We start from the raw sequence: 25,513 nt of genomic DNA on the forward strand, positions 1-25,513 counted from the left end.
AGCCAAATCTTGCTGGTCTGGTAATCTTCATCCTGATATGTAATATTGGGAAAAGTGATCTCGGTAAGACCTGCCCCTCCCATTAGGTGCTTGTCTCCTGTGCTCAAGTTTTACTGCCTATCTTCCATGTCTCAGGCCCACCTGCCTTATCCCTCCCACCCTACCCTCTACCCTCTGGGTCCTGACCCCTCCTCACAGTGTCATTGCTCCGGGAGAGTGCAGGGTTGATGTCCTGCCAGCGGGTAATGGGAGACAAGCCCAGTGCTGCCCTGGCCTTGGTGTAAGAGGGCAGGCCCAGATCCCGGCCCCGCTGCAGGCAGCTAGCCAGGTGGTCTGTGCGGGAAAACTTCAGAGGCCCAGGCCAGAAATCTGGAGACGAGATACCAGACAGTCTGAGGGAGCTCAGGGCCACCACAGCAGTCTCCAGTCCAGGCCCCAGGCCCCAACCAGCCCCAGGAGACTTGAGCCAGAAGGAGCCATGGTCAGCATGTCAGAAGCTCTCTCATCAGTGAGTGCAGTGCAGGCTCCCAGCCCCAAGCACCCCCTCATACCTGGCTCTGGAAGTCCAGCTGAGCCTCTTCCCAGAGGCCAGGAGATCACAACCTGCAGGGACAGCCTCAGACTCACCCCGCACATCTTCAACCAACACATGGTCCTCTCGCTCTGCGATCTGGGAGGCCATGCCCAGCAGCAGTGCATCGACATCTTCAGCACTTTGTAGGCTTGGGTGCTTTATAGGTTGGGGGTGGGGAGGAGAGGGGTGTGGTTAATGGTGTCAGAGGTTAGACAGCCAGGCTCCCCCCGCACCATCATCCTTATCCCTGAGCCCACCCAGTCCTGCTGTTTGCTCCCAAACCGGTAGGACATTCCTCTTCTGCAGGTTGATTCCCCACTCAGGGTGAGGGGTGTCCCCATCCAAAGTCAGTGCTGCCTGACAGAGGTCTATACAAGTACAAGGGGTCTTAAAATTTTACTTTGACCTTGGGATACTTGACAGTGTGGTTGGCAAAGTCACTAGAAGATCTAGGTCTTAGTCCTCTGTTACTAACCAGCTGTATGACCTTGGGCAAGTCACAGGCCCTCTCTGAACTCAGTTTCCTTCCCTTAATAAAAAGGGACTCTGATGAGGGGGACACTGAGGCCTCTTTCAACTCAGCTCCAGGGCTCTGATTCTATGGCTTCTTTTTTCTTCCTCCCCACTCCCTTCCCCTTAGTAAATACTTTACACAAAGTATCTCATTTTGCTTTAAATTCATGATCAATGTTCTTCACCCATGCTGGCCTGATTTGGACGGATGGACAATCCCCAGTAATCTCTAAGAACCCCTGCTTCCTCCCCACCCCCCTCACACATACGCATTCACACACTGCCCGGGATGTGTGTCTAATGGGACGTTTCCTTGGGGCAAGTGAGACTAGTTGGGGCACTCCAAGGCCTACAGGATGCCCAAAGCTGTCGAGGGAGAGGGAAAACGTGGGAGGGAGCAACGAAGGCAGAACCATACCTGCACAGGTCCCACTGGCTCTCCCACAGCCCTGAGGTTGGGGTGGTGGGTTGGCCTTTGGCCACGTTCAGCTACCTGGTCACCTCAGAATTTGTAGGGGAGATGCCTGAGGTCCTCCAGGCTGCCTCCTTCACCCCAGCCTATCCCAGCTACCCGCCTCAGCCTTACTGCCCACTTTCATCATGCACACACACACACACACACACACACACACACACACGCATGCACACACACATATCCACCACATATGTGGCCCCCAGCTCAGACCTCACGGCTCCAGTAGCTGTTGCAGACCCGGAGAGCTCTGGAGACACTTGAATTCCGATTGATGACCCCCTGGAAGTGGCAGCTGGCATTTCTGAAATGCAAGGAGCAGGGAGATGGTGATTGAGATAATGAGGTTATAATGTCAGGCATCAGTTCTGGTCTCCGAGGCGGTAGCCAGGGACCCCAGGCCATCGTCTTTCCGAGGTGGTGTGTGGTTGGGACCTTGGTACATCCTGGAGGATCTGACTTTTGGAAGGTCCCACCTGCAACATCAGACCAAATATCTAAAATGTATTCACAGCTCATTAACACGCACTCTCTCTCTCTGACTGTCTCTCAATATATGTATATACACACACATATAATATATATATATATATACACAGTTACATGTACAATATATGTGTACATATATACCTTTTTAAAGGATTCAAAAATTGTTCTTTCGAAACTACTTGTCTATGAATAACTCAGTTGGCTATTTCTCAGACACCATCAGGCATACCCCAGAGATTATTCCTGAGTAAATCTAATCTATGAATTGTTTTAAATTATAAAGCAATTGTAAAACTATAAACAGACATGCTTTGTTTCATATACATATACATTATTTAAATCTGTCTTTTTTTTTTTTTTTTTTGAGATGGAGTTTCACTCTTGTTGTCCAGGCCAGAGTGCAACGGCACGATCTTGGCACACCACAACCTCTGCCTTCCGGGTTCAAGCGATTTTTCTGCCTCAGCCTCCCGAGTGGCTGGGATTACAGGCACGCACCACCATGCCTGGCTAATTTTGTATTTTTTTTTTTTTTTTTTTAGTAGAGACGAGGTTTCTGCATGTTGGTCAGGCTGGTCTCTAACTCCTGACCTCAGGTGAACCACCCACCTCAGGCTCCCAAAGTGCTGGGATTACAGGCATGAGCCACCGCGCCTGGCCTATGTCTTTTTAAAGTTCCCTTTTCATTATTTTGAAGCCAATATTTTCCTTCAGATTGCACACATTTTAGAACCCTCTGCCCCCAAAAGGTTGCAGGCCCTGGGCCCTGTGATTATAGCTAAAAATGTCCCCAGTGTAGTGTCAAGATATGAGGTTTAGACCAGTGGGCTCTGTGACACCCTCTGAACCTTTATTACTCTATATTTAATGGTGGGGGGGAGGGTATATCTACACCAGCAGCAGGAGAATGGAAGTAAAAATACTTAAAAGCCACAGTGATGTATCTTTTAAAACAAGTGTTTTTCTTCCCCTCTCTATTCGTCGTTCCCTTGGGGACACTTCAGACTGATAATCCTGTACAGAGGGCTCCTGAGGGCAGATTTTCCTCAGTTGACAGCCCCATCCCTCCCAGCACAAAAACCTTTGAGCCCCTCCCTCACCTCATGTAGACGCCAGGGGGCACCATGGTGGAGAGGAACTGCTCAGAGGCCGCCACGAACTCCGAGGAGACGCTGGGGTCCAGAAACGGCCGGTATCCTGGGGAAATAGAAGAGAGGACAGAAGAATTTAGCCCTAAAATCCCCAACGTACTCCCCACCCCACCCCGCAAAACACACGTAAGCTCTCCCATCCTCCTTCCCCACTCCCTCACCTGTATACTCCGGGGGTGTTTTCTGCAGGAAGCTGGGCAGCCACTCATACACAGCGATGTTCTGAGGGGCAGAGAGGGGCGAGGGGAGGCACTAGTTGGATGGGGCGGGGCCTGGAAGGGTCTGAGCCCAAGGACGGCTTCCGTGTGGAGATGAGGACCGGGCAGGGTCAGTCATGGGAGAAGCAACTCAAACAGGAGTGGTGTGAGGCCTGTCCCCCCAAGGAACCAGGGGATTTGAGGGAGTGGGGGGTGGGGAGGTGATAAATAATAATCACCAGCCAGATTTCTCCTATAAACAGCGCGTGCCTCCCTATCATTTACAGGGGCTTCCCTAGACCTCGGCTGTCTGGGGAGGGGTTTCTGGGTGGAGGTTGTCCACAGATGGGGAGCTCCGTGGGGCAGCGGAGTCTCCCGTGGGCTTGCACGCGGAAGGGAGGACGTCGCGGGGCGCGGACGGCTGACCTGGTAGGTGGCGATGACCCTCTTGCGCGCGTGCTGGAACAGCTCCTCGTCTCCCCAGTCTGGGTGCTGGCGGGCCAGCCTCTGCGCCCACAGGTTGTGGTAGCGGAACCAGAGCAGGCCCAGCGCCTGCAGGAAGGGTTCCCGGTTCCCTCGCTCCGCCCCGAAGGCTGCATCCGACGTGGGGGGCGCAGGGGAGGAGATGAGCGGTAGCGTGATCGTGATCGGGGGAGCCCACACTCGCAGACCCCCAGCCGGCCCCGTCCCGCCCCCGCGGCCTCACCGTACAGCCCCCGGGGCCCGTTCTGCCCGGTGGCGGGATCCGGCGCCGCCCACATGAGCAGGGGGTTCTGAGAGTCTCGGGGGAAAGCGGGGTCGGGCCCCGACGCCAGCTGTCCCTCGGAGAAGCTCCGCAGCGCGTCGCTCCAGGAGTGCGAGGAGCCGTAGATGGCGCTGCCGTCCAGCCAGCCCGTCACCTGGTTGGTCTGCGGGGCACGCGGCGGGTGAGCCGGGTTCTAGGGGCGGTGGCGAGCTAGGGAAGGCCGGGGCCCGGCGGGTGTCCGCGGCTGGGGAGTGGGCGCCTCTCCCCTCCAGGCCCTGCCAGGCCCGAAGCCCTGGCCCCACCTGGCTGGGGTGCGGTCCCTTCCCGCCGCCTTCCCCGCCTCACCAGGTCCCGGGGGTTGCTGGGACTCCGTCCGGTCTCGGGGTCCCAGCGGCTCCTCTGGAAGGGCAGCACCACGTCCCCGCGCTGGTCGGGGTCGAACACGGGGTCTCCGGGCGGGATGCGGATGTTGAGGAACTCGGCGGGGCAGCCGGGCGTTTCCACGCTCACCAGGTCCGAGAGCACGTGATAGCCTGCGGGCAATGCAGGAGCGGGTGCCAGGGCAAACGGAGGGCCACTTTCCTTCCTACCCTAGGTATCCAGTCTCCTTCCCTCCCCTGAAGCTTCAAAAGACTCAGCAGCAATTATGGGCAAGTCCAAGCCTTGACCTCAGGCACTCCCTCCCAGTCTTTTGTCTTTTCTGTCCCTCTGTGCCGACACCTGATCCAAGCTGTTGTCATTGACAGTTTGGCTTTCTCCTTGGTAACTGCGAGGTGCCCTGGTAGTGTGCCTAGGCAAACGGGCTGGCAGCACCAGCTCCAACACGCAGCAGGAGCCAGGCATTCCTGATGGGCCAGCCACCAATCCTGTCACCGGGGTCAAGCCACCCTATCACCCCCACTTTGACTTCCCCTCAGTCCACTCTGCCAGAATCAGAACCCTGCCCTGAGCCTGTCCTAGAAGCCATGGGGCAATGCCTAAAAACAGGGTCCCACGGAGAGGCCCTCCCAGATTATTTTCATGTTTCTGCCTCTACCACCCCCTTACCCCTACCAACAACCCAACATGGAGGGATGCCCCTTTTCCCTAACCCCACCCCTCATCTTTCTGCGTGAGGCAGATTTCTGCCTCCCCAACCAGAGTTCACTTCAGCATGGATCCTCTCTCCACCTGTTTCTACCCCTACCATACCCCATTGCCCCCTCCACCTCTCACCCTCATCCCTCAGGCCCTCTATCACTTCTCTCTCATCCTCTGACCCCTCTTCACATGCAGAGGTGTCCAGCTGACCCCACCAGCTTCCTTCCCCAGAGGTTGAAGTTCTCACCAAAGAAGACCCCCAACACTGTGCGGTTTCGCAGGGAGGCCAGCCCTGCAGGGCCCCTTGAGATGGTGTTGCTAAGGTCTCGGGGGTTGGGCAGGTGGGGTTCTCCCAAGGGCTGGTACACGCCATCTGCATAGCTGGCTGGGACCAGGCGCTGCAGCCGGGAGCCTGGGTTAGGAGGGGTAAGAATAAGGATGAATCTTCAGGGGGCATTCTTGACCCCCTCTCTCCCAGGCTTCCCTCTATGTCATGGATCCTAAAACCTTGGAAATGGATGGCCTTTGCTGGTAGTTGCCAGCTCTTGCCCCGCAGCACTCAGTACCCCCCGGCCCTGGGGTTCTCTCCCCACTTGGCTCTCACTTACCTTTGCTGCCCCATCTGTGCTCCATGAGGTTGTTGTACCACCCATCAAATCGCTGCACCTCCCACGAAATGGGGTTCTGAGCTCCTGTGTGAGAATGGAGGGAAAGGGCAGCTAGACAAGTCAGTGTGTGAGAGGACAGGCAGTCCTGCCGTATATGGGTGCTGTGAGCCTGGCACTTGGAGCAGCAGAAAGTGGATACCTGGAGTGGATGTGAGAGGTAGGGTGTAGAGGGAAAAACCAGGGCAAAGTAGTGTCCAAACTCAAGCCAGATCTTTAAGCTGCTCAGTGGGGGAGACATGGCAGGGAGCCAGAAAGCAGTGGAGCAGGGAGCTGTGTGCTGACAGATGACCTCAGAGAGGGAGAGGGGACTGGAGGAGAGCAGTGGCGATGGGGAATAGGATGCAGGGGACTTTACTCCCGTTAAACTTTAGCTCCCTGAGGGGACACAACAGGACAGAATCCATCCCCAGCCCTAAGACACCGCACATAGCAAGAGCCAGCCACACTCTATACCCGAGAAGGACATGTCATTCTGTGACCTATCCCTGGGCAGGGTCAGTGTGGTGAGGGGACTAGTCCTCTCTGGCTGAGCAGAGCCCAGGGCAAGGGTGTGGTGTTGCTACTGCTTTTTTCTCCAATTTCTTGGGTAGGACCAGGGACTGGACTGGTGATGTGGATGACTTTGCCCCTTCTCTGGGGCATCTTGTCCCCCATACAATTCCTCCTCTTGATCCTGTTGTACTCTCCAAAATTAGGGTCCGGGAGGGAGCACTCAGCTGCTGGGGAAAGAACTAAGGAATGAGGGACAGAGGGAAGATCCAGAATGGATAATGGAATCCGGGATGGAGCAGGGATCTTTCTGATCAGTAGATCAGATAGCTGGCCTGATTCTTTCCCCCAAACTAGGAGTCTATAGGCCTGGGGCTTCTCTGCTCACTTCAGAGAACAGACACACACATTCGCACATTCACTTAGCAGAGACTCAGGGGGGGAAAATGACTCAGGGCCTGATGTTTGAGCAAAGAACCCAGCTAAGGGTCCAAGACTTTGGGCAGGGCCACACATGTGATCTCTAAAATAAAATGAACCTGTGGCACATAAAGGAGAGAGCCTTTGCAGGACAGCACAGGGAAAGCACCTCTTGGGGATAAGAGGTGAGAGCTGAGGGAAAAAAGGAAAATCCAAAGCCAAGGAAAGAAGAGGGCTGGAAGGAACGTGGATGTGAGCAGCTCTGGCAAGGGAGAAGTTGTAGGGAAGGTGTCACCATCCTGTCACCTCCAGCCAGGACAGATCCTTCTACAGGTTTTCTCTGCTTTCTGCTTTTGCATCTCCCATCCCCAGTGATCAGGGACTTGATCTTTTAACTTTAACTTGTGGCACTGTAGGTCCACTTCCCTCCACAGAGATCCAGACTACAGAGAGCAGCCTCAGATTCCAGCAAGAAACTGTTTACTGAAGGTAGCAACATGAAACTCTTGTGGAAGATATTGCTTTTGTTTTTCATTGTAATGTTTAAACATATTGATGACTCCTCTTCAGCTTTGGGTCCAATCTGACCCCAAGATCCTTTATTGTCTTGTTGTGTCTAATCAATCTTTTCCTATTTTGAGTCAGAGGCCTTCACTTTACGGAAAACAAGAGAAGATAGAGGAGAGAAAAAGGGCCCCCAAACTGTAAGAATAAAATAGGAAGTGCTGACAGCAGCGGAAGACTCCCTAATTCTGTGTATTTGGGGATAATTTTCATTCCATTATCCATCTATTTCTTCAACAGCTAGAAATGAGCAACTCTCACGTGCAGGGCACTGTGTCAGCTAGAGACTAAGGATACAGATGAATACCAAACAGATCCTGTCCTTGGGGGAGCCCAGAGGATGCTGGGTTCCTCTGCTCCTAACCATGTTTCTCCTCCAATCTGTACTCACCCAGAGGGGTCCATGCCCCAACCAGAAGTGTCCATGCCAGAGCCAGGCAGAAGCCCATGATGAAAATAATAGGGGCTCAGGGATTAGAATGTCCCAAAATGGAGACCCTAGAAAAAGACAGGACAGAGAATGAGCCTCAGCTACTCAGAAGAATCAGGTGAAGGACTCTGCAGGCCTCTGTGAATCAAGGTCTGGGGCTGGGCCAAGGTCACAGTAGGTAGCAAAGTTCAAGAGACTCACTCTTTCCCAAAATTCGTTAATTCATTCGGCAAATACTTCATGAGCACCACTACATACCAGCCACTGACATAGACACTGGAGATTAAGTGACGAACAAAACAAACAGAAATCCCTGGTACATACCTTCATGGACTTTACCTTCTAAGATTAGTTGGAAAACCCTGCTTTGGCCCAGCACTCCACAGAGTGTGTTCCTTGGACAGAGCCCTGCTTGGGGATCACGAGACTAGGCTGAGGTCTCAGTGCTGCTCCCAGTCCACTGTGGGATCTTAGAGAAATCACTTCTCCAATCCGATCCTTGTTTTCCTCTTCCAGCTATGGGAGCAAATATGCCTGAACTGTTTACTTCTAAGCATGGTTGCCAGAATCAGATGTGTGAATGAGGTTTAATTCAAAGCAAGAAAAGTGACAGGTGTTGTGCAAAGGTGATATAGAGATGGTAGGCGGGAGCTTGTCTCCTCTGGTTGGATCCAGAAGGGATGCACTACCAGGTGCTCATGTATTTAGTGCAAGCTTCCTGCTCTCTCTCTGTCCACCCAGAGTCAACAGGGAAACAGAGGCAGCAGAGGACTCAGGCTGGGACTCCCGAGTGGGAGTAAGGAGTACCTAAAGCCAGTGAAGACCTTCTGAAGGCAACCTGGAGATTGGGGATAGGATAGAGGAAGCAAGGAGCTCAGGGAAAGCCTCATCCCCAGCCAAACATCAGGGTTCCTGGATGGGTTGTCTAGAGGAGAGAACCCAGGGAGTGACCTCATCCCTACTCCATCTCCTATTAAATGAAAAAACCTAGGCCCTGCCATAACTGGAAAGCTCAGTATCACCTGCTGCATTTCACAGAGTCTGTCCAGGTGCTGGCCTTTAATAGTGCGTGAAGAGCTAGGCTCTGGGTGGTTGAAGCTGTAAAGCTGGATATACTGAAGTAGCCACAACAGTCCTTCCCTGATCCCAAGATATCCTTCCCCTCACCCCCCACCACCATGTCTTCAGGATCCTGGGCCTCAACGCTAATGTACCACTCAGCCCCTAAGGGCATGAAATGGGCTTTCAGACCAGGCTGTGTGGGGATGACCTGAGGAGGAAGGTGGACGTGCTTAATAACCACTCCTTGTAGGTGGGTTGCCCTTAATGATTTACACAACGATGGGGCAGTAACTTCTCAACAACCTTGACAGGAAAGCTGCCCAGGACAGGGCAGTGAAGCCCCAGGCAGAGCCAGCGGCAGAACCAGAGAGAGAACATAGGCCTGCCTGTTCTTGCCCCACATGGCTGCTTTTCCAGCCTGAAGCCCTAGAGTGGTGACCCTGGTGGCCCTGAGGTGGGAGGAAGATGGGTCAAGGCCATCTTGGTCCCAAGGGAGGGCTGAGGGGGAAAGCTTGGATCCTAAAGCCCAAAGCTCCCTCCCTGGTATGTTGTGCTGGTGCCAGGAGAAGAACCCGTAGGCCCAGGCAAACTAGGCCACCCAACATTCCCAGGTCCCAAAGAACCCAGTCTCTCAAAACCTTGATTGGGCAGAGGACAGGCCCTAACAGGACTCGTTTTAGCCTTAGGATAAGATCGGAGGCGCAGGGGGCTAGCATTCCCCTTTCTTCCACAACGTGGAGGAGCTGTGGCTCCCCCGCCACCCTGCACTTGGAGCTCCCTCCCCCGGAGCGCCCAGGCCCCGCGGGCCGGGAAAAGCCCTCTCAAATCTGACCTGCGGCCACGGCGTCACCAGAGCCCGGGACTGCAACTTGTCTCCGGCCTGGCTCCCAGCTGAGCCCGCGGAGCCCTCTCTCGTCCGGTGCCTCTCCAGCTCTGCGCCGGGACGGGCGGGGCTGGGGGTGAGGAGGGGACTGCGCGGCCCGGCTCGGCTCAGCCACGGGGCGGGGCGCAGTGGGGCGGGATGGAGGCTGGCGCCTGGGGAGCCGCGGAGGTGCTTCCAGGGGACCGCAGCGAGCGAGGTGAGACGGCGAGGGCTCGCGGGGCGCAGGTAGAGATGTTCCGTCGGTGCCGAAGGCCCGACTAGTGCGGTTGTGTGGACGGCGGAAAAAGCAAGTCCGCCCATGGGGCTGGGGAGAGGGTGGGAGGCGGAGAGGGTGTGGGGAGGGGAGACTCTCCTCAAATCCTCTCGACACCGTCGGGTCTGGGCTCCAAGTCCAAGGCCATCGATCACCTGCCGCCCACAGACCAGGCCAGGCGTCAAAGCAAGTCACCCATCCGACCTAAATCCCTCTAAGAGCCTGGGGTCACGTCTCCCTCCGGGGATCCTCGTGAGGTGTCGGGGGTCCCACCGCCCTGCGAGCCGCGCCCGCGCCCCGTCAGACCCGGAACTGCGTCGCTAGGTTTGCGCGGGAACTGCTGGGATTGCTGGGCATAGGTGGGGGGGCGCAGAGGAGGACGGGGGATTGGAGGGACCTCTGCGGAGCTGGCAGACCCCGGTACTACTGTCCTGGCGCACCCAGCCCTTCTCTGTACCAGGCCGGGTGAGGGAGGTGGTGCCGCAGAGCCTCGGGTGCAGTCTGAGAAGTTTGGGAGTGACTTGAAGAGTGACTGGAAGCACCCCAGACCCGGTTTGTCGGGTCACAGCCGGGTCCTTACGTGAGTTAGGAGAGGAGTGGGGATCGGACGGGAGCCCCACTGAGAGTAAGGGCGCGCGTTTGTTCACAGAACGTAGGGACCTGGTTCCCTCTTGACTCACACTCCCGGGGGCTCTTCGCGTGAGGTTCCACGGGGGAAGGAGAGAGGCGCAGGCTGCCACCCACGCACTGTTTGGAAGAGGCGAAGGTAGGGAACAGTGGTCCTGGTGTGGGTGGTGGGGGATGCGGCTGCTTAGATCTGTGCGGTCCAGGTGATTTTGGAGGGGGTCTTGAAGTGCTTGCTGCCACCCTGGCACCTAGGGCTACACTTCCTGCTTTCATCCAGACCAAGTTCGGATCAAGTGGGAGTTCTTCAAAGAGACAGTTTGGTAAGAAACTGGGGAGGCAAGGAAAACCTCTTAAGGCCATAAATGCCACAAGGTTTATAGACATCGAATCGTCATCCCAGTTTAACTCGAGTCCGGATATTTTGGCTTGCATGATTCTGCACCCTTGAATTCCTTATCCACATCAGCCCTTACTGGGGAATCCTGCCTCCAATCCACTTTTCAGATCTTGTTCAATTTCTCCACTTAACTCCTACTTTTGTGCAATAACACACATATACATTCATATACAGATACACACATACACACAGACCCCTTCCTTGAAGAGGAAAGTCTAGGCCAGGAGTTCCTGACAGGGTCCCCTTAGCTAGCCACAGCTGTAAACGTTTAATGGGGTCTACCCCAATCAGAGAAAAAAGCATCACATTGCAGTAGCTGTGCATTACCAATCAGAGGTCTTGGCAACGCCAGCCATGTCACCCACTCCCCACTTGTGGAGAATTAATGGCCCTTACTCTATAGGTTCCAGCAGATGGGGGAGGTGGGCAACGGGGAAGACTTCAGGAAAAAAGTCCTGTCAGGCTACAAGAGAGGCCACAGGACGTTAGCACATAACTTTGAATGATGAAGGCTGGAGGTTGTTCTAGGCTGAATTTTCTTAAACATTGTAACTTTATGTTTTACCCACCTCTCATACACACATAGGAACACCACTTCAGCCTGTGGTGGGTAAGGATTGGGTAACTGTGTCTATAAGAAGATTGAGCATAAGGAAAGTCTTCAGTACATAAGGGAGCCTGGAAAGGGAGGATGCTGCCTCCTCCTCCCTAGGCCAGGTGAGAAAGGAGGACCCTGAAGTATGGGAAACTCCCCCCACCCCATGAGAAAGCATCCCAATTTTGTCACAGGGGCCTCGGATGAAGTCTATATTACTGAGAATGACAGCGTCTGGGTGGTTCTTGCGTCTGTGTCTCTGTTTATCTAAATTTGTAGGTGTATGTTCGACTGTATCTTGTGTCTGCTTATTTATATCAATGTACACTGTGCATACATCCCAGTCATGGTGATGAGGTAGGGGAGGAGTGGGTCAAGTTAATATTGATATGAGATTTTCTCACATTAAAAGTAATTTTACTGTCAGATGTTACTTGACAAGCCAGGAAGAAAGATGTTCCCCAGGGAAACACAAGCTTTGTGGGAAAAGCAGGACTGCGGGCTGTGGGGTCTTCTCATTTCTGTCCCACCTCTTCATGCATGAGCCCTGTTAGCTTAATAATGAAAACCAAATTAGGGTCAGGGTCATGAAAAATTAACTTTAAATTAGGCAATGCAAATAAAGGAAGACCTAAGTTATGAAACGGAACAAGAAGGAATTAAGAAAGGCAAATTTCATTTACCAACTGATTTTTTTGCTTCTGTCATCTTTAATAAATATGACATTTTGGAGAGCTGGAAACAAGTTCACATTGTTCTATACTTAAAATACAAAAAGCCTTTTGTCAGTGTTTCTTATAAGCACATGTTAATAGAGATGAAACATCCTGTAAATTTTTTTATAACCTCCCTTTAAATAAATGCAGGAATAATATTTAACCCTGACCAAAATACATTATATTATCTCTTATTCACATATATTAAAAATACTCCTTTTTGAACTCCAGCATATCACATGTGTTCTTGCTGTTAGCCTCGCTTTATCTTCTATATTATTAGCCAAGATATTTTACATTTTATAGGCCTTCCTCCTATAGACTTTTATTTAAAAATATAATAGCTTCAGTCTAAATGTCATAAATAAGGAATTCTTAGGTCAGTAAACATCTGCTTTAAAATAAATACCACTATCACATATTTTATAAAATAATTTAATTCACGAATTCTTAGTTACTCATTTTACTAAGATTGAGATATGTCGGTCTTTGTTAGTCTCGGAGACTCTAACTATTGGAAGAGGCTTCCTGAAAATTTTGAGAAATTACTAAAAGTTGACAGGTTTAGTCAAATCCCTTTGTGCCCAGTCCTTAGCTCTGTATTGGTGATACTCAGTTAATATTGAATTATAAGTATAGTACACGGCAATAAGGGAGCATAGCTCCCCCTTGTGTGCAAAATCAGAAGCCACCTGTGGGGAGAGGAACTCATTCATATTTATTCATTTGATCCAGAGCCTGATTAGTATACTCTACATGCAGGGGGTGCAAAGATGGAAAGATGAAATCTCTGCCCTCAAAGAGATTACAGTCTAATTGGGAGACAGATGTTCAGACAATTAGAGTACAGTGTAATCATTGTTATCATGAAGGTATGTTCAAAATGCAATCAGAATGTTCAAAGTGGGAACCTCTACATTGGCCCAATGGCACCAGAGGAAACTTCACAGAGGAGGTAACACAAGCTGAGACTTGAAGGGTGAAAAGGCATTTGCCAAGAGAGTGAGCACATTCCAGGCAGAGGAAATAGCATATCCAAAGGTACTGAAGGCTTGAAAGAGCATGTCAGATTCAGGGAGAGGCCAGTCATTCAGTATGGCTATAGACCAGGCTGGGCAAATGATGGAGAGAGTATAGGTGGGACCGGGTTATAAAGCACTTTATATGGGAAAGTAAGAAGATGAGATTTTAGCCAGAGCAGAGAAGTGAAATGATTATATTGGCTTACTAGAAAAAAAAAATTATTCTGGAACCAGGTAAGAGAGGATGAGCCTGGGTTAGGACAGAGGCAGTACAGAAGGAAATGCATGGATAGTTTCAAGAAATATTTAGGAGGTAAGATGGTCCAGGTGTCTGGCTAATTTGATTGACCAGTGGTGATGTTGCCAAACATACAAAGACAATAGAATAAAATGCAGGGCAGAGACAATGAATTCCATTTGAGGGGCTGTTAAAATTTGAGGCATCAAGGGAACATCCAAGTGAAAATGTCCACAGGGTGGTTGGCCCTTTTGAATTTGGAGCTCGGGTAGGAGGACTACCTGAAGACATTTGAGAACCATCAGCCATGGGAATGGATGGGATTGCCCAGGGAATCTGGAATACTGCTAAAAGAAGAGAGCCACCACAGATTCCTGGGGAGCATCAACATTTAACAGGGAGGAAAAAGAACTAGTAGAGCAGCCACAAAGAGATGGCCCAAAGCAGGAGCCCCTGGAGAACGTGGTGTGATGGAAGTGCAAGGAGGTAAAGTTTGAGGAAAGGGGGCATGGTCTGCAGTGTTAAATACCACAGAGAGGTCAAGAATCATGAAAAGCGAAAACTGCCCTTTGGATTTAACACTTAGTGACCTAATGGAGAAGGCAGGGATGAGGAAAAGTCAGATTGTGGTAGGTTGAAGAGATAAGGCAGTGGAAATGCCAAAATACACTGTTTTTTCAAAAGCCTGGCTGTGACAGGAATAGAGTAAAATAGGATGGTAGCTGGAGGGGACCAAGAAGATCAAGGGAGAAGGTTCTTTTTCTGTGTGTTCTTAAGGTGGGAAAAATTTCAGTATGCCCTTGAGAGAAGGAGCCAGCAGACAAAAAGAAACTGGGATGCTATGAAGGGAAGGGGGACAACTGATGATAAAGGTGGTGGAAAAGGCAGGCATGAATGGCTAGGGCCCAGGAGGATGGATTCGCAGAATAGGAGAGGAGAGAGACACCTATTCCTCAGGGATGGGAGAGTTGAGTAGTTAAGAAAAAGCAAAAAAGTTTATGTTAAAACTGACACTCAGGGATTAAGTGACTTGCCCAAAAGATAGGATTAGAAGTTAAAACTGTCTGGCTTTCTGTCTCTTTGCCTGACACCATGCTACTCTCACAGACAGCACAAGATGGTGGCCAGCTTAGAAGGAGAGAGGAAGGCTGGGAGCTAGGGCGTATTAGGAGAATCCCAGCATTAGAACTAAAAGGGACCTGGAGATTATGAAATCCATTTACAGATGAAGAAACCAAGGACTCAAGAGGTTGTCGCTTACCTGTCCAATATGACAATATTAGTAAAGAACTGAAACTAGTCCCAGAATGGATTCCAGCTCAGGGTTCTCTTCAAAAAAGATTGGAGAGGCCGGGCACGGTGGTTTATGCCTGTAATCGCAGCACTTTGGGAGGCCGAGGACGGTGGTTGCTTGAGATCAGGAGCTCAAGACCAGCCTGGCCAACATGGCGAAACCCCGTCTCTGCTAAAAAAAACTTAAACATTAGCCGGGTGTGATGGCGCGCGCCTGTAATCCCAGCTACTCAGGTGGCTGAGGCATGAGAATTGCTTGATTCTGGGAGGCGGAGGTTGCAGTGAACCAAGATCGTGCCACTGCACTCCAGCTTGGGTGACAGAGCAAGACTCTGTCTCAAACAAACAAACAAACAAAATAATGAAATGTAAGAACTTAATAAAAAATTTAAATGTACTCCATTTTTTATTTACTTAAAATAAAAAAAGAAAGATTGGAGAAAGAGATAAATGGAGTAACGAAATGCCCCCTTTCCCAACTTGATAGCTTATTTGTTTCCAGTACTATTCTTAGCACTTTATATACACAATCTCATTTCATGCTCACAATGATGCCTACAAGATGGACATTACTATCTCAAATTTTTAATAAAACTGGATGTCTGTAGAGGTCAAGTAACTTGCAAGAGGCAGAGGCAGAATTCAAACCCTTTGGAGCTACTTGACTCCCAATCTCATTCTTTCATTATAACGCTTAATAAGACAATGTGTGGTCACACTAAATTATGGAGCCTTCTGGGCAAACTGAAACCCCAGTACAGATCACACTGCAGGAAATGAGGAAAACTGGGATCATTGACTCTAAGATGCATTTTTTTTTTTCACATTTTGACATCTCTGAAATTAGGTACAACTCACCAGCAATGGTGGCCATGGTTTAATTGGCAAGAGTTTTTTCCCCTTTATTTGTGCTAAAATAATAGTGTGTCATGCAATCCATTCTGCCTGAGATTTAACTAAACACATTAAGTTCAGGTACCATTTTCCCAAAATCCTGTCTGCGAAAGAACAAATAAGAGTCAAACAAGTTCTCAGATCAGGGGATGAGCAGAGAAGACCACAGCTAGGGTTTGAGCTGAAACTTGGCCTGGGAATTTGAATCAAAGAGAAGGGCCAATGTTGATAATGTGTGGAATAGAAGGACATCTGGCCCCAGCACTGCCTGATCGAGGGCAGGTGCCCCTTCAGTGCTTAGTTAGGTGAACTCAGTGAAGCTCAACTGTTCTGCAGTTACCAGAACAAGAGCCAGGGTGCTTGAGAAAGCTGGACGGACCTGTGTGGGCAGTGCCAGGTCTGGAACTCAGTCCTCTGATGATGTGGCTGGATTATATACTTAGCAGAGAGCTGCCTGGCCTTTGTTCCTTTGGGGACTGAGGAAGAAAGCCAATCTTTTTGTAATCTGTACCATCTTTCACCTTATGCCTTCACCCGATAATAAATATAGCTCCTTTTATGTTCTGTGATCTATCTGTGCTAGGGGCCTGAAGGAGAGAGAAGAGAATTTTATTTCTTGAGACAGTCCCAGAAGAAACAGAGAAGCCCCAAGGGTGGTGGTAGTACTGATTTATGGAACCTGGAGGTTAAGAGAGGAGAATGGGGCAACGGAGACTGATGGCAAAGACCCTCATTCTGTCACCTAAAAGATGGGGAGATGGATGGCTGAGGGGCAGTGGAACGGTAGTAATAGCAGAGTCTGATGATGCACAAAATGTGAGCTCCAGAGAAGAGGAACCTATTCTGGCTCATTCTGTGCTGTATCTCCAGCACTAAAAACAGTGCCAGGTACATTGAGGACATGCAATAAATGTCTATTGTTGTTGTACAGCATTGTCCCCGCTGCACAACCTCACCAAGATGGCTGCTTTGGGACACACATTCCCCTTCTATGCTGGCCCCAAGCCAACCTTCCCGATGGACACCACTTCGGCCACCATCATCATGATCTTTCTGACTGCACTGGCCACGTTCATTGTTATCCTGCCTGGCATTCGGGGAAAGACGGTGAGAAACCCAGTCCTGAAAACCCCAGCCCAGAGAGACCTCAGCCTCAGGCTAAGGGGTCCAGAGTCTCTGACTACAACCAGACTAAGGAAGGAGAACTCAGTGCAGAGAAAACATCGCCACAACCCGAGGCAGAAAGCCCCCCATTTATTGATTCAACGGTTCACTATTGAGCGCTGGTGGGGCATGGTGGCTCATGCCTGCAATCCCAGCACTTTGGGAGGCTGAGATGGGCGGATTGCTTGAGCCCAGGAGTTCGAGGCCAGCCTGGGTTTATAGTATAGACCTCATCTCTTAAAAAAAAATTAGCTGGGCATCGTGGTGTGCGTCTGTAGTCCCAGCTACTTGGGAGGCTGAGGTGGGAGGATCACTTGAGTGGTTGTAGTGATTTGAGATCGCATCACTGCCCTCCAGCCTGGGCAACAGAGTAAGATCCTGTCTCTAATAAATAAATAAATACATACATAAATACATAAGCACTTATTATGTGCCAGACACTCTGATTTCAATTGACCAAGTGATCTCAGCTTTAGAATTCCCGCCCCTCCCCCAAGTCTGGAAACAGGAAGGGTAGATGTGGAAGGAAGGCACTCTTTACTTAACCCACCCACCTTGTGACTCAGAGGCTGTTCTGGCTGCTTCGGGTGGTGACCAGCTTATTCATCGGGGCTGCAATCCTGGGTGAGTGCGAAGTGTAGCTGACTTGGGCAGCTGCCTCCATCCCTTCAACTCCCTCAGCAGCCTGCCTCTCCTCTCCTTGTTTCCCCACAGCGGTGGGCCCTTGCTTCGAGATGGCTTCCAGACCCTGCCCATATGCCTCTCTCACCATGGCCTTATCTCCTCACTCTTACCCTTGCCTGGAGAGGTGTCACCCTGGAAAACAAGCTGGATGCATCTCCTCAACTTTCCTAGCACTTTTATTTAGGGGAAAGGAGGTCAAAATGAATGTCTGTGGGGAGAGGGCCCCAGAGAGGAAGGGAGGAAATGGGAAAGGGCTGTTTGCTTTGGTTTGGTGATTAGGCAAATAGGAGAGATGAAAGTCTCCATGAGGCCGGGCACGGTGGCTCATGCCTGGAATCCCAGCACTTTGGGAGGCTGAGGCGGGTAGATCACCTGAGGTCAGGAGTTCGAGATCAGCCTGACCAACATGGGGAAACCCGTCTCTACTAAAAATACAAAAATTAGCTGGGCGTGATGGCAGACACCTGTAATCCCAGCTACTCGGGAGGCTGAGGCAGGAGAATTGCTTGAACCCGGGAGGTGGAGGCTGCAGTGAGCCAAGATCATGCCATTACACTCCAGCCTGGGAGACAGAGCAAGACTCCATCTCAAAGAAAGTCTTTGTTGAAGCTATCCGCATTTGCCTTGCCTGGCATGGCTTAGGTTCATGCTTCCTTCCCAGCTCCCTGAGTGACTCTCCCTGAAGCAGGGAGAAAGGGAAGGAAGAGGTAAACAGAATGTGGCCAAGGGAAATCTCACACATGTGGTTGGCAGAATTACCATGAGCCAGACCGTGGCTAGTTAATGGGTATCCAATTATGACCAAAACAGACATGGACCCCTTGTAGTTCTCCTTCTCACTCTAACCTAGTAATACCCAGACATATCTGAGTTCCTAAATGTCCAACTCCCCAACCACAGCTGTGAATTTCAGTTCTGAGTGGTCTGTGGGCCAGGTCAGCACCAACACATCATACAAGGCCTTCAGTTCTGAGTGGATCAGCGCTGATATTGGGCTGCAGGTCGGGCTAGGTGGAGTCAACATCACACTCACAGGTGAGGGAGGGCTCTTACCTGTTGGGGGTGGTGGGGGAAGGCTCTGCCATCTTCGGGATCTATGTTTGGTGTGGTCCAAAGAGCTATAGGATGCCTGGCACTGGGGCTGGGAGGATGTGTGAGGTGGGAGGTCAGAGGCATGGTAGGAAGGGAAGTTCAGGGCCTTGGAAGCTGCCTTCTCTCAGTTGAGACCACTTCCTGTCCCTCTGCCCAGTGTGGGTGAGTCCCTACCTAGGCCCCACTCTGGCCCTTGGGTTCCTGCTGAGCACAGCTGCCTTGTGCCCCAGGGACCCCAGTGCAGCAGCTGAATGAGACCATCAATTACAACGAGGAGTTCACCTGGCGCCTGGGCGAGAACTATGCTGAGGAGTATGCAAAGGCTCTGGAGAAGGGGCTGCCAGACCCTGTGCTCTACCTAGCTGAGAAGTTCACTCCAAGAAGCCCATGTGGCCTATACCGCCAGTACAGCCTGGCGGGACACTATGCCTCAGCCATGCTATGGTGAGGATGGGAAGGGGATGGGGTGGAGGCCCTGGTAGCCTAGATTCAGGAACAGGGTTTCTACCCATCTCTCCTCCACTCATGTGGATATCTCAGGTGGGGTGGCCTGGCACCAGTCCCCATGGTGCTGGCTTGGGAAGTCCATGGGAAAGAATCCCTACCTCATATCTTTGGGTCACTCTTGGGTCCCTGAACCTCCGCCTGGGCCCGTCCAAATTCACCAGCAGGTAGAAGTACCTGGGCCAGTCCTCACTGGGTCCTGGCTCTCCAGGGTGGCATTCCTCTGCTGGCTGCTGGCCAATGTGATGCTCTCCATGCCTGTGCTGGTATATGGTGGCTACATGCTATTGGCCACGGGCATCTTCCAGCTGTTGGCTCTGCTCTTCTTCTCCATGGCCACATCACTCACCTCACCCTGTCCCCTGCACCTGGGTGCTTCTGTGCTGCATACTCACCAGGGGCCTGCTTTCTGGATCACATTGACCACAGGTAAGACCCAGCCCTAAAGAGAAGCACTAGAAGGCTCAAGGCCAGGGAGGGAGGGCCTGGGGGCATCATGTCGGTAGAGTTGCGGGTCTGTTCCTGGGGACCAGGATAGCTTTGCCCTCTTTAAAGCCCCACCCTCTTGTATCTCTTAGCTCCTGATTTTCTCTCCCCAGTGCCACTTCCCCTCCCTCCTCAGAGATGCCCACTCCCTTGTATCTTCTCTGTCTCTGTCATCCCCTAACTCTCTTCACCCAGCTGCTTCTAAAATCTTCCAACCCCCTGTCCCCTCTTGCTTCCTCCAAATACCCTTCTCTGGGTGCCCATTCTTAAACCCTTCCCTGTCCTGCCTTACACATCCCTAAATTGTCCTGCAGTCTTATTCTCCTCTCCTGTCCCACTGTCTACTCCCTCATGTGCCTCCTCATCCCTGCTCCTCTGTGCCCTGCCCTTCCCCAGGGTTTTTTTCTTTTCTCTCCCTATTTTCAGAGTTCTCCCTCTCCCCCTTTCTCTCTCTCCCGGGATATAACAGAAGGAGACTGGACTTGGAGTCTGGAAACTCAGGACAACAGAGCCACACCAGCCACATGCCCCTCAGCCAGTCACCTCTCTGAGCCCAAGTTGCCCTGAAGCAGGGGCTCTAGGCTTCCCTTAGAGTTGTTCTGACACTCCCAGGGGAAGATATCCTTGGCAGGTGTTACTAGTACTAAGGTGGGACAATTGTTGCCCTCGTCTCCAGGACTGCTGTGCGTGCTGCTGGGCCTGGCTATGGCGGTGGCCCACAGGATGCAGCCTCACAGGCTGAAGGCTTTCTTCAACCAGAGTGTGGATGAAGACCCCATGCTGGAGTGGAGTCCTGAGGAAGGTGGACTCCTGAGCCCCCGCTACCGGTCCATGGCTGACAGTCCAGAGTCCCAGGACATTCCCTTGTCAGAGGCTTCCTCCACCAGCGCATACTGTAGGGAGGCACACCCCGAAGATCCTGACTGTGCTCTATAACATTCCTCCCCGTGGAGGCCACCTGGACTTCCAGTCTGGCTCCAAACCTCATTGGAGTCCCATAAAACCAGCAGAACTGCCCTCAGGTGGCTGGTACCAGACCTCCGGCACCAATCTACAGACGGAGTAGAAAAAGGAGGCTGTACATACTGATGTTAAGAAACAAAGCAAAACAAAAAGCCCTAAGGGGCTGAAGAGATGCTGGGCCTGCCCATAAAGCCTGTTGCCATGATAAGGCCAAGCAGGGGCCATTGCGTCTCTGCACAGCAACCCAGCCTTTCCATGCTGCCTTGCCTCTTCAAGATGCTATTCACCGAAACCTAACTTCACCCCAATAAACCGGCAGGGCGGGGGTTACATATGATTCTCCTATGGTTTCCTCTCATCCCTCGGCACCTCTTGTTTTCCTTTTTCCTGGGTTCCTTTTGTTCTTCCTTTGCTTCCTCAGCTTGTGTGGCCTTTTGGTACAATGAAAGACAGCACTAGAAAGGAGGGGAAACCAAACTTCTCATCCTAGGTCTAACATTAACCAACTATGCCACATTCTCTTTGAGCTTCAGTTCCCAAATTTGCTAAATAAGATTGCAGGACTTGCCAAGAATCTCGGGATTTAACTTTCTATGCCTTGCTGACACCTACCTTGGCCCTCAGACACCACCTCACAAGAAGCCAGGTGGGAAGTTAGGGAATCAACTCCAAAACGCTATTCCTTCCCACCCCACTCAGCTGGGCTAGCTGAGTGGCGTCCAGGACCGGGAGTGGGTGACCTGCCTCATCACTGCCATCTGACATCCACCTGGGGTGGCTCAGAAAGATGCTAGCTCTGGTAGGGTCCCTCCGGCCTCACTAGAGGGCGCCCCTATTACCCTGGAGTCGACGCAGAGAATCAGGTTTCACAGCACAGCGGAGAGTGTACTAGGCTGTCTCCAGCCCAGCGAAGCTCCTGAGGGCGTGCGACCCCGGCGCGGAGAAGCCATGAAAATTAACGGGAAAAACAGTTTTTAAAAAACAAAAGAAAAAAAGTTTATTTACAGCTCGCCCCAGGAGACTTTCCCTGGTGCCTGCGGATGTCCGAGGCCTCGCGCCAGCAGCGCTCAGTGCCCTTCCCGGAGCTCTCCTGGGCCAGGCCTGGCGGGCACTGCTTCCCGGCCTGCGATGTCCCAAGGCGGGGAAGGAGTCCAGATTGGGTCCCCCTCACAGGTTAGTGGTGATACATTTTAAGTCCGGGAGCGCGGCCTGCTTGTGCAGTGGGTCGCTGAAGGTAAGAGGTGAGCCCCCTCTCTCCTGGCTGCAGTCCTTGGCGCTTTGGTCCAGAAGGGTGCGAAGAGCGCTGGGCCGAACATAGTGGAGACTCACCACGGCCCCTCCGAGGAAGAGGCACAGGATGCCTGTGGCGGTGGCGATCGAAAGAAAGGAGGGCATGTGGAGTCAGGGCTATGTTGCCCAGGCTGGTCTCGAACTCCTGGCCTCAAACGACCTTCCTGCCTTGACCTCCCAAAGTGATGGGATTACAGGCGTGATGCCCGGGCCTTCTTCCATCTTTTGGAGCCTACCCCTTGTGTTACCTCCCCCGGCCCCCTACACACCTCTAATCTGGATTACGTGAAACACGGCAAGACACCAAACCCTTCTGAGCCCCCCACTTTTTCATCTGTAAAATGGTCATAACAGTGCCGTTTCTTGAATAGATGAATAGATGTGAATTCATTCTGTAAACTGGAAAGTGCACACCCGGTGCGAATCCTGTCCCCACCCTTAGCCCCCGGGGCCCATTCCCTCGGTCCTCACCGGTTGCCAGCGTGACCCAGAAGGCGGCGCCGTACTGAGTGGTGAGCGCGGAGGAGCCTAGGCGGAGCGGGCAGAGCGGCACGCTGGAGATGGAGGCCAAGGCGAAGACCCCGAAGAGCGCGAAGGCTCCGGTGGTCAGCAGTGCGAGGCCTCCGTAGAGCGGGGCAGGCGTGGAGAGCAGCACGTTGGAGAGGAGCCAGAAGCAGAACGCCACCCTGCCGGGGAGTGGGGGGAAAGGCCGTGAGCGGGCTTCTCCCAGCCCACCGGGGTTCCCACAGCCTCGCTCCTCTTTGTCCCTACCCCAGCGCCAAAGCCAGGGGCTGGGATGGCGGCGGCGCAGGGGAATTCCCTGGGGGAGAAGCGGGCTCCTGAGGTCCAGGCGGTGGCTGGAGTCTCTCCGGATTCCGATGGTCTGTGCAGATCTCGTGGATCTTCTAACCCGCGAGGCTGTCATGCCCATCCCGAGTGCGTCGGGTCTGGCTGCAGCTGCTTAGCGCCTCCGAGGCCTGCATCCTCCCGCTCCTACGGCCCAGCTCCCGGCACACACACACGTGCACACAGCCTTCCCTCCAGCGCTTACCACAGCGTGGCCGAGGCGTAGTGTCCCGCCAGGTGGTACTGGTGGTACAGGCCGCAAGGGCTGCCCGGTGTGAACTTCTCCGCCAGGTAGAGCACTGGGTCCGGCAGCCCCTTCTCCAGTGCGTTCGCGTACTCCGCGGCGTAATTCTCTTTCAGACGCCAGGTGAACTGCTCGTTGTAGTCAATGGTCTCGTTCAGCTGATGCACTGGGGTCCCTGCGGGGTGAGGCGGGCTCATGGGGCTGCGCATGGTCGGAGACCTCGCAACTAAGCGGATTCAGACAGGAAAGTGGGGGTGTGGCGCTCTCGGCGGGAGAAATGGGCTCGGTGGTGGTTGGAGAAACCGCAAATCCACGAGAACCACAAGCTATTTGAGCTTGTGGGATGTGAGAGGCCCTCCAGCTACGCCTGACACACTCACCTAACCGGGGATCTCCCAGCCCCAGGAGTTCATTTAGCCCCAGCCCCCTCACCTGTGAGTGTAATATTAATGCCCTCCAGGCCCACGAGCAGACCGACATGGGCTGTAACGCGCGCTGCGCTGAAGGCTTTGTAGGATGTGTTGGTGTTCACTCTACCCACGAACCATTCTGCACTGAAGTGCACAGCTGTAGGGAAAGGCACACGGTGGGGGTGGGATGAGGGTGGGAAAATGGAATTAGAGAGTGGTGATGGGAGGTGGGACACTGCAGAGAGATGGGGACTTAGAGGTCCAATGTGGTTGCATGGTAAAGGCCAAAAAGTGGCCCCTAGAAGGAGCTGGAGAGTGGGAAGAGGGAGCAGAAAACCAACCCCACTTCCCCATTGTCCCAGGTGCACTCTGCCCACCTCCTTCCTCACCCCCGTCCTCTCCCCATGGGCTGCACCACACACTCACCCACGATTTCTGCGCCTATGAACAGACTGAGAAGAACTCTCACCAACCAAAACCAGCGCTGCAGGAAGAGGCACCCAGGTCAGGCCTGAGCTCTGCCAAACCAGAGTCCCTAAGACCACCCTTGACCCCACTTCACCTGGATCTTTAGTTACATCCAGACCTTTGAGACTAATGCTAGGCACGCTTTTCCTGCAAGTCCCTCTGGGCTACTGGCATTTCTGACGTGTTGTGACCATGCACTTTCACCTCTCTAGCCCCATTTCCCATCTACCCTAACAGCACCCCCCCACTCCCATTTCCTGGCACTCTTCCAGCACCTTCACTACCCTAGCTTTCTGGCACCTGGTCCTGGTTCTGCCTCCTGGTCCACTCACTGCTTGGTGAGGCTCAGTGAGTCCAGAAGTGCCAGGCACGCAGGGGTCACCTCCCTCAGAAGAGGGAGGCCCCAGGGCCTGATCTCCAAGTGGAGGAGGTGGGAATGCAGATACTCCTAGGTGCACCAGTTGCAGGGAAACCAACACAGATTAAGATGCAGAAAAGCTGGGTCCTCCCAGAACTGAAAAATGCACAACCTAGGTTCTGGGAGAGGGGAAAAGTCTAAGACAATGCACCCAGTTGGCTCCAACTTCTAATCAGATATGGGAGTCTCAGTTCTTAGGATGGGGCACCCACACACATGGGTCTCAACCCAGTGCAAAGGGGAACACCACAGTCTGAGCTGCTGGCATCTGTCCTTTTGGCCTAAAGGTCATCACCCACCGGATGGGATTTAGTCCTTGGAGAGGTGGGAGGCCCTCCAGCACATGAAGCCTAGACTCTGCCTCAGGATTACTGGACTGGGCGCCCATTCTCTGCAGCAGCCTTCCCAAGGACCCAGCTGGGGTCCTTCTCCAGGATATCCTGGATGGGGAGCTCTCCCTATCCTTGGAAAGTGGTGCTTGTTGCACCAGACTCCTGACTTCGCTCCACCTGAGCCTCAGTTCGACTATTCATGGAGACTCTTGTACAGTCTCACCTGTTCTGGGTCCCTCAGGAGACAATCTGCCCATGAGCCTTCCCCCACTCTACCTGCACTATGAGGACACCCTTACCGAGTGGCCACGGATCCCCGGCAAGATGACCAGGAAGCTTGCTGCTAAAGCCAAAAACACTAGAATAACGATGAGCAGTGGAACGCTGAAGCCTGCGGCATGCCGGGGCTGGGGGTAAAAAGGCAGTACGCCGTTCCACAGGGTCATGCTGCACGCCGGCCGAGAGCTGCACGCAGGCAGGCAGGCAAGCCAGCAAGCTGGGGCTGCCTGGACGCGGGAGAGCGCGTCCTTGGCGTCTCTTCTCGTACAAGGCCGGTACCGAGTGGGCTGGTGAAGTCTGAGTCCTGCACCTCTCCGTTAAGGAAGCGTGGAGGTGGGCTGCTCTCAACGCTCTGGGGTTGGTACCGACAGAGTTGTTCTAGCTGGCGAGCGAAACTATTTCTCACTGTCTGTAGCCCTTACTTTCCTGGTTCTGCGGGTTCGCGCTGAGTTTGGAAGTCGCGCGGGACCCCTTTTATAGCAGCATGGGCGGCGTGCCACACAGATGTCCCAGCCCAGGGGCTGGTCTGAGCGGGAAGAGGTCATGCAAATAAGGGCCCCA

At 52.7% G+C, this 25,513-nt stretch overlaps 3 protein-coding genes across 6 annotated transcripts in view; 1 reads left to right on the forward strand and 2 right to left on the reverse strand.

Moving 5' to 3' along the window:
- The window catches only part of DUOX1 (dual oxidase 1), a 33,664-nt gene extending 25,804 nt beyond the window's left edge, over positions 1-7,860 (reverse strand). Inside the window, exons 1-11 of the mRNA XM_055278969.2 lie at positions 7,754-7,860; positions 5,830-5,913; positions 5,469-5,633; positions 4,487-4,674; positions 4,103-4,304; positions 3,823-3,989; positions 3,361-3,421; positions 3,149-3,245; positions 1,773-1,863; positions 628-730; positions 197-369 (exon numbers count right to left, since the gene is read on the reverse strand). Coding sequence (XP_055134944.1) covers positions 197-369; positions 628-730; positions 1,773-1,863; positions 3,149-3,245; positions 3,361-3,421; positions 3,823-3,989; positions 4,103-4,304; positions 4,487-4,674; positions 5,469-5,633; positions 5,830-5,913; positions 7,754-7,811 — 1,389 coding nt within the window. The 5' untranslated portion in view covers positions 7,812-7,860. The remainder of the gene's footprint in view (positions 1-196; positions 370-627; positions 731-1,772; positions 1,864-3,148; positions 3,246-3,360; positions 3,422-3,822; positions 3,990-4,102; positions 4,305-4,486; positions 4,675-5,468; positions 5,634-5,829; positions 5,914-7,753) is intronic.
- A 2,045-nt stretch (positions 7,861-9,905) lies between these two features.
- On the forward strand, positions 9,906-22,366 carry DUOXA1 (dual oxidase maturation factor 1). 4 transcript variants are annotated; one of them, XM_055278979.2, is made up of 9 exons: positions 9,906-9,933; positions 10,159-10,314; positions 10,640-10,756; positions 10,870-10,937; positions 16,704-16,879; positions 17,503-17,560; positions 18,943-19,156; positions 19,428-19,645; positions 20,379-22,366. In XM_055278979.2, the coding sequence occupies exons 5-9, from the start codon at positions 16,733-16,735 to the stop codon at positions 20,636-20,638; spliced, it is 897 nt and encodes a 298-aa protein (XP_055134954.1). In that variant the 5' UTR covers positions 9,906-9,933; positions 10,159-10,314; positions 10,640-10,756; positions 10,870-10,937; positions 16,704-16,732; the 3' UTR covers positions 20,639-22,366. The 4 variants fall into 4 exon arrangements, with proteins under 4 accessions (XP_055134954.1, XP_055134953.1, XP_055134957.1 ...); XM_055278978.2 differs by lacking the exon at positions 10,870-10,937 and adding an exon at positions 18,521-18,655; XM_055278982.2 differs by lacking the exon at positions 10,870-10,937.
- Positions 21,643-25,418, reverse strand: DUOXA2 (dual oxidase maturation factor 2). The gene is made up of 6 exons (XM_055278983.2): positions 24,973-25,418; positions 23,882-23,939; positions 23,478-23,612; positions 23,007-23,220; positions 22,427-22,641; positions 21,643-22,026 (listed from the first exon to the last, which is right to left on the reverse strand). Exons 1-6 carry the CDS (start codon positions 25,117-25,119, stop codon positions 21,833-21,835), a joined length of 963 nt encoding a protein of 320 aa, XP_055134958.1. The 5' UTR covers positions 25,120-25,418; the 3' UTR covers positions 21,643-21,832.
- Positions 25,419-25,513: the final 95 nt, after the last annotated feature.

This window comes from Symphalangus syndactylus, chromosome 5 (assembly GCF_028878055.3).
Source record: "Symphalangus syndactylus isolate Jambi chromosome 5, NHGRI_mSymSyn1-v2.1_pri, whole genome shotgun sequence".
In the NCBI taxonomy this organism is placed as follows: Eukaryota; Metazoa; Chordata; class Mammalia; order Primates; family Hylobatidae; genus Symphalangus; species Symphalangus syndactylus.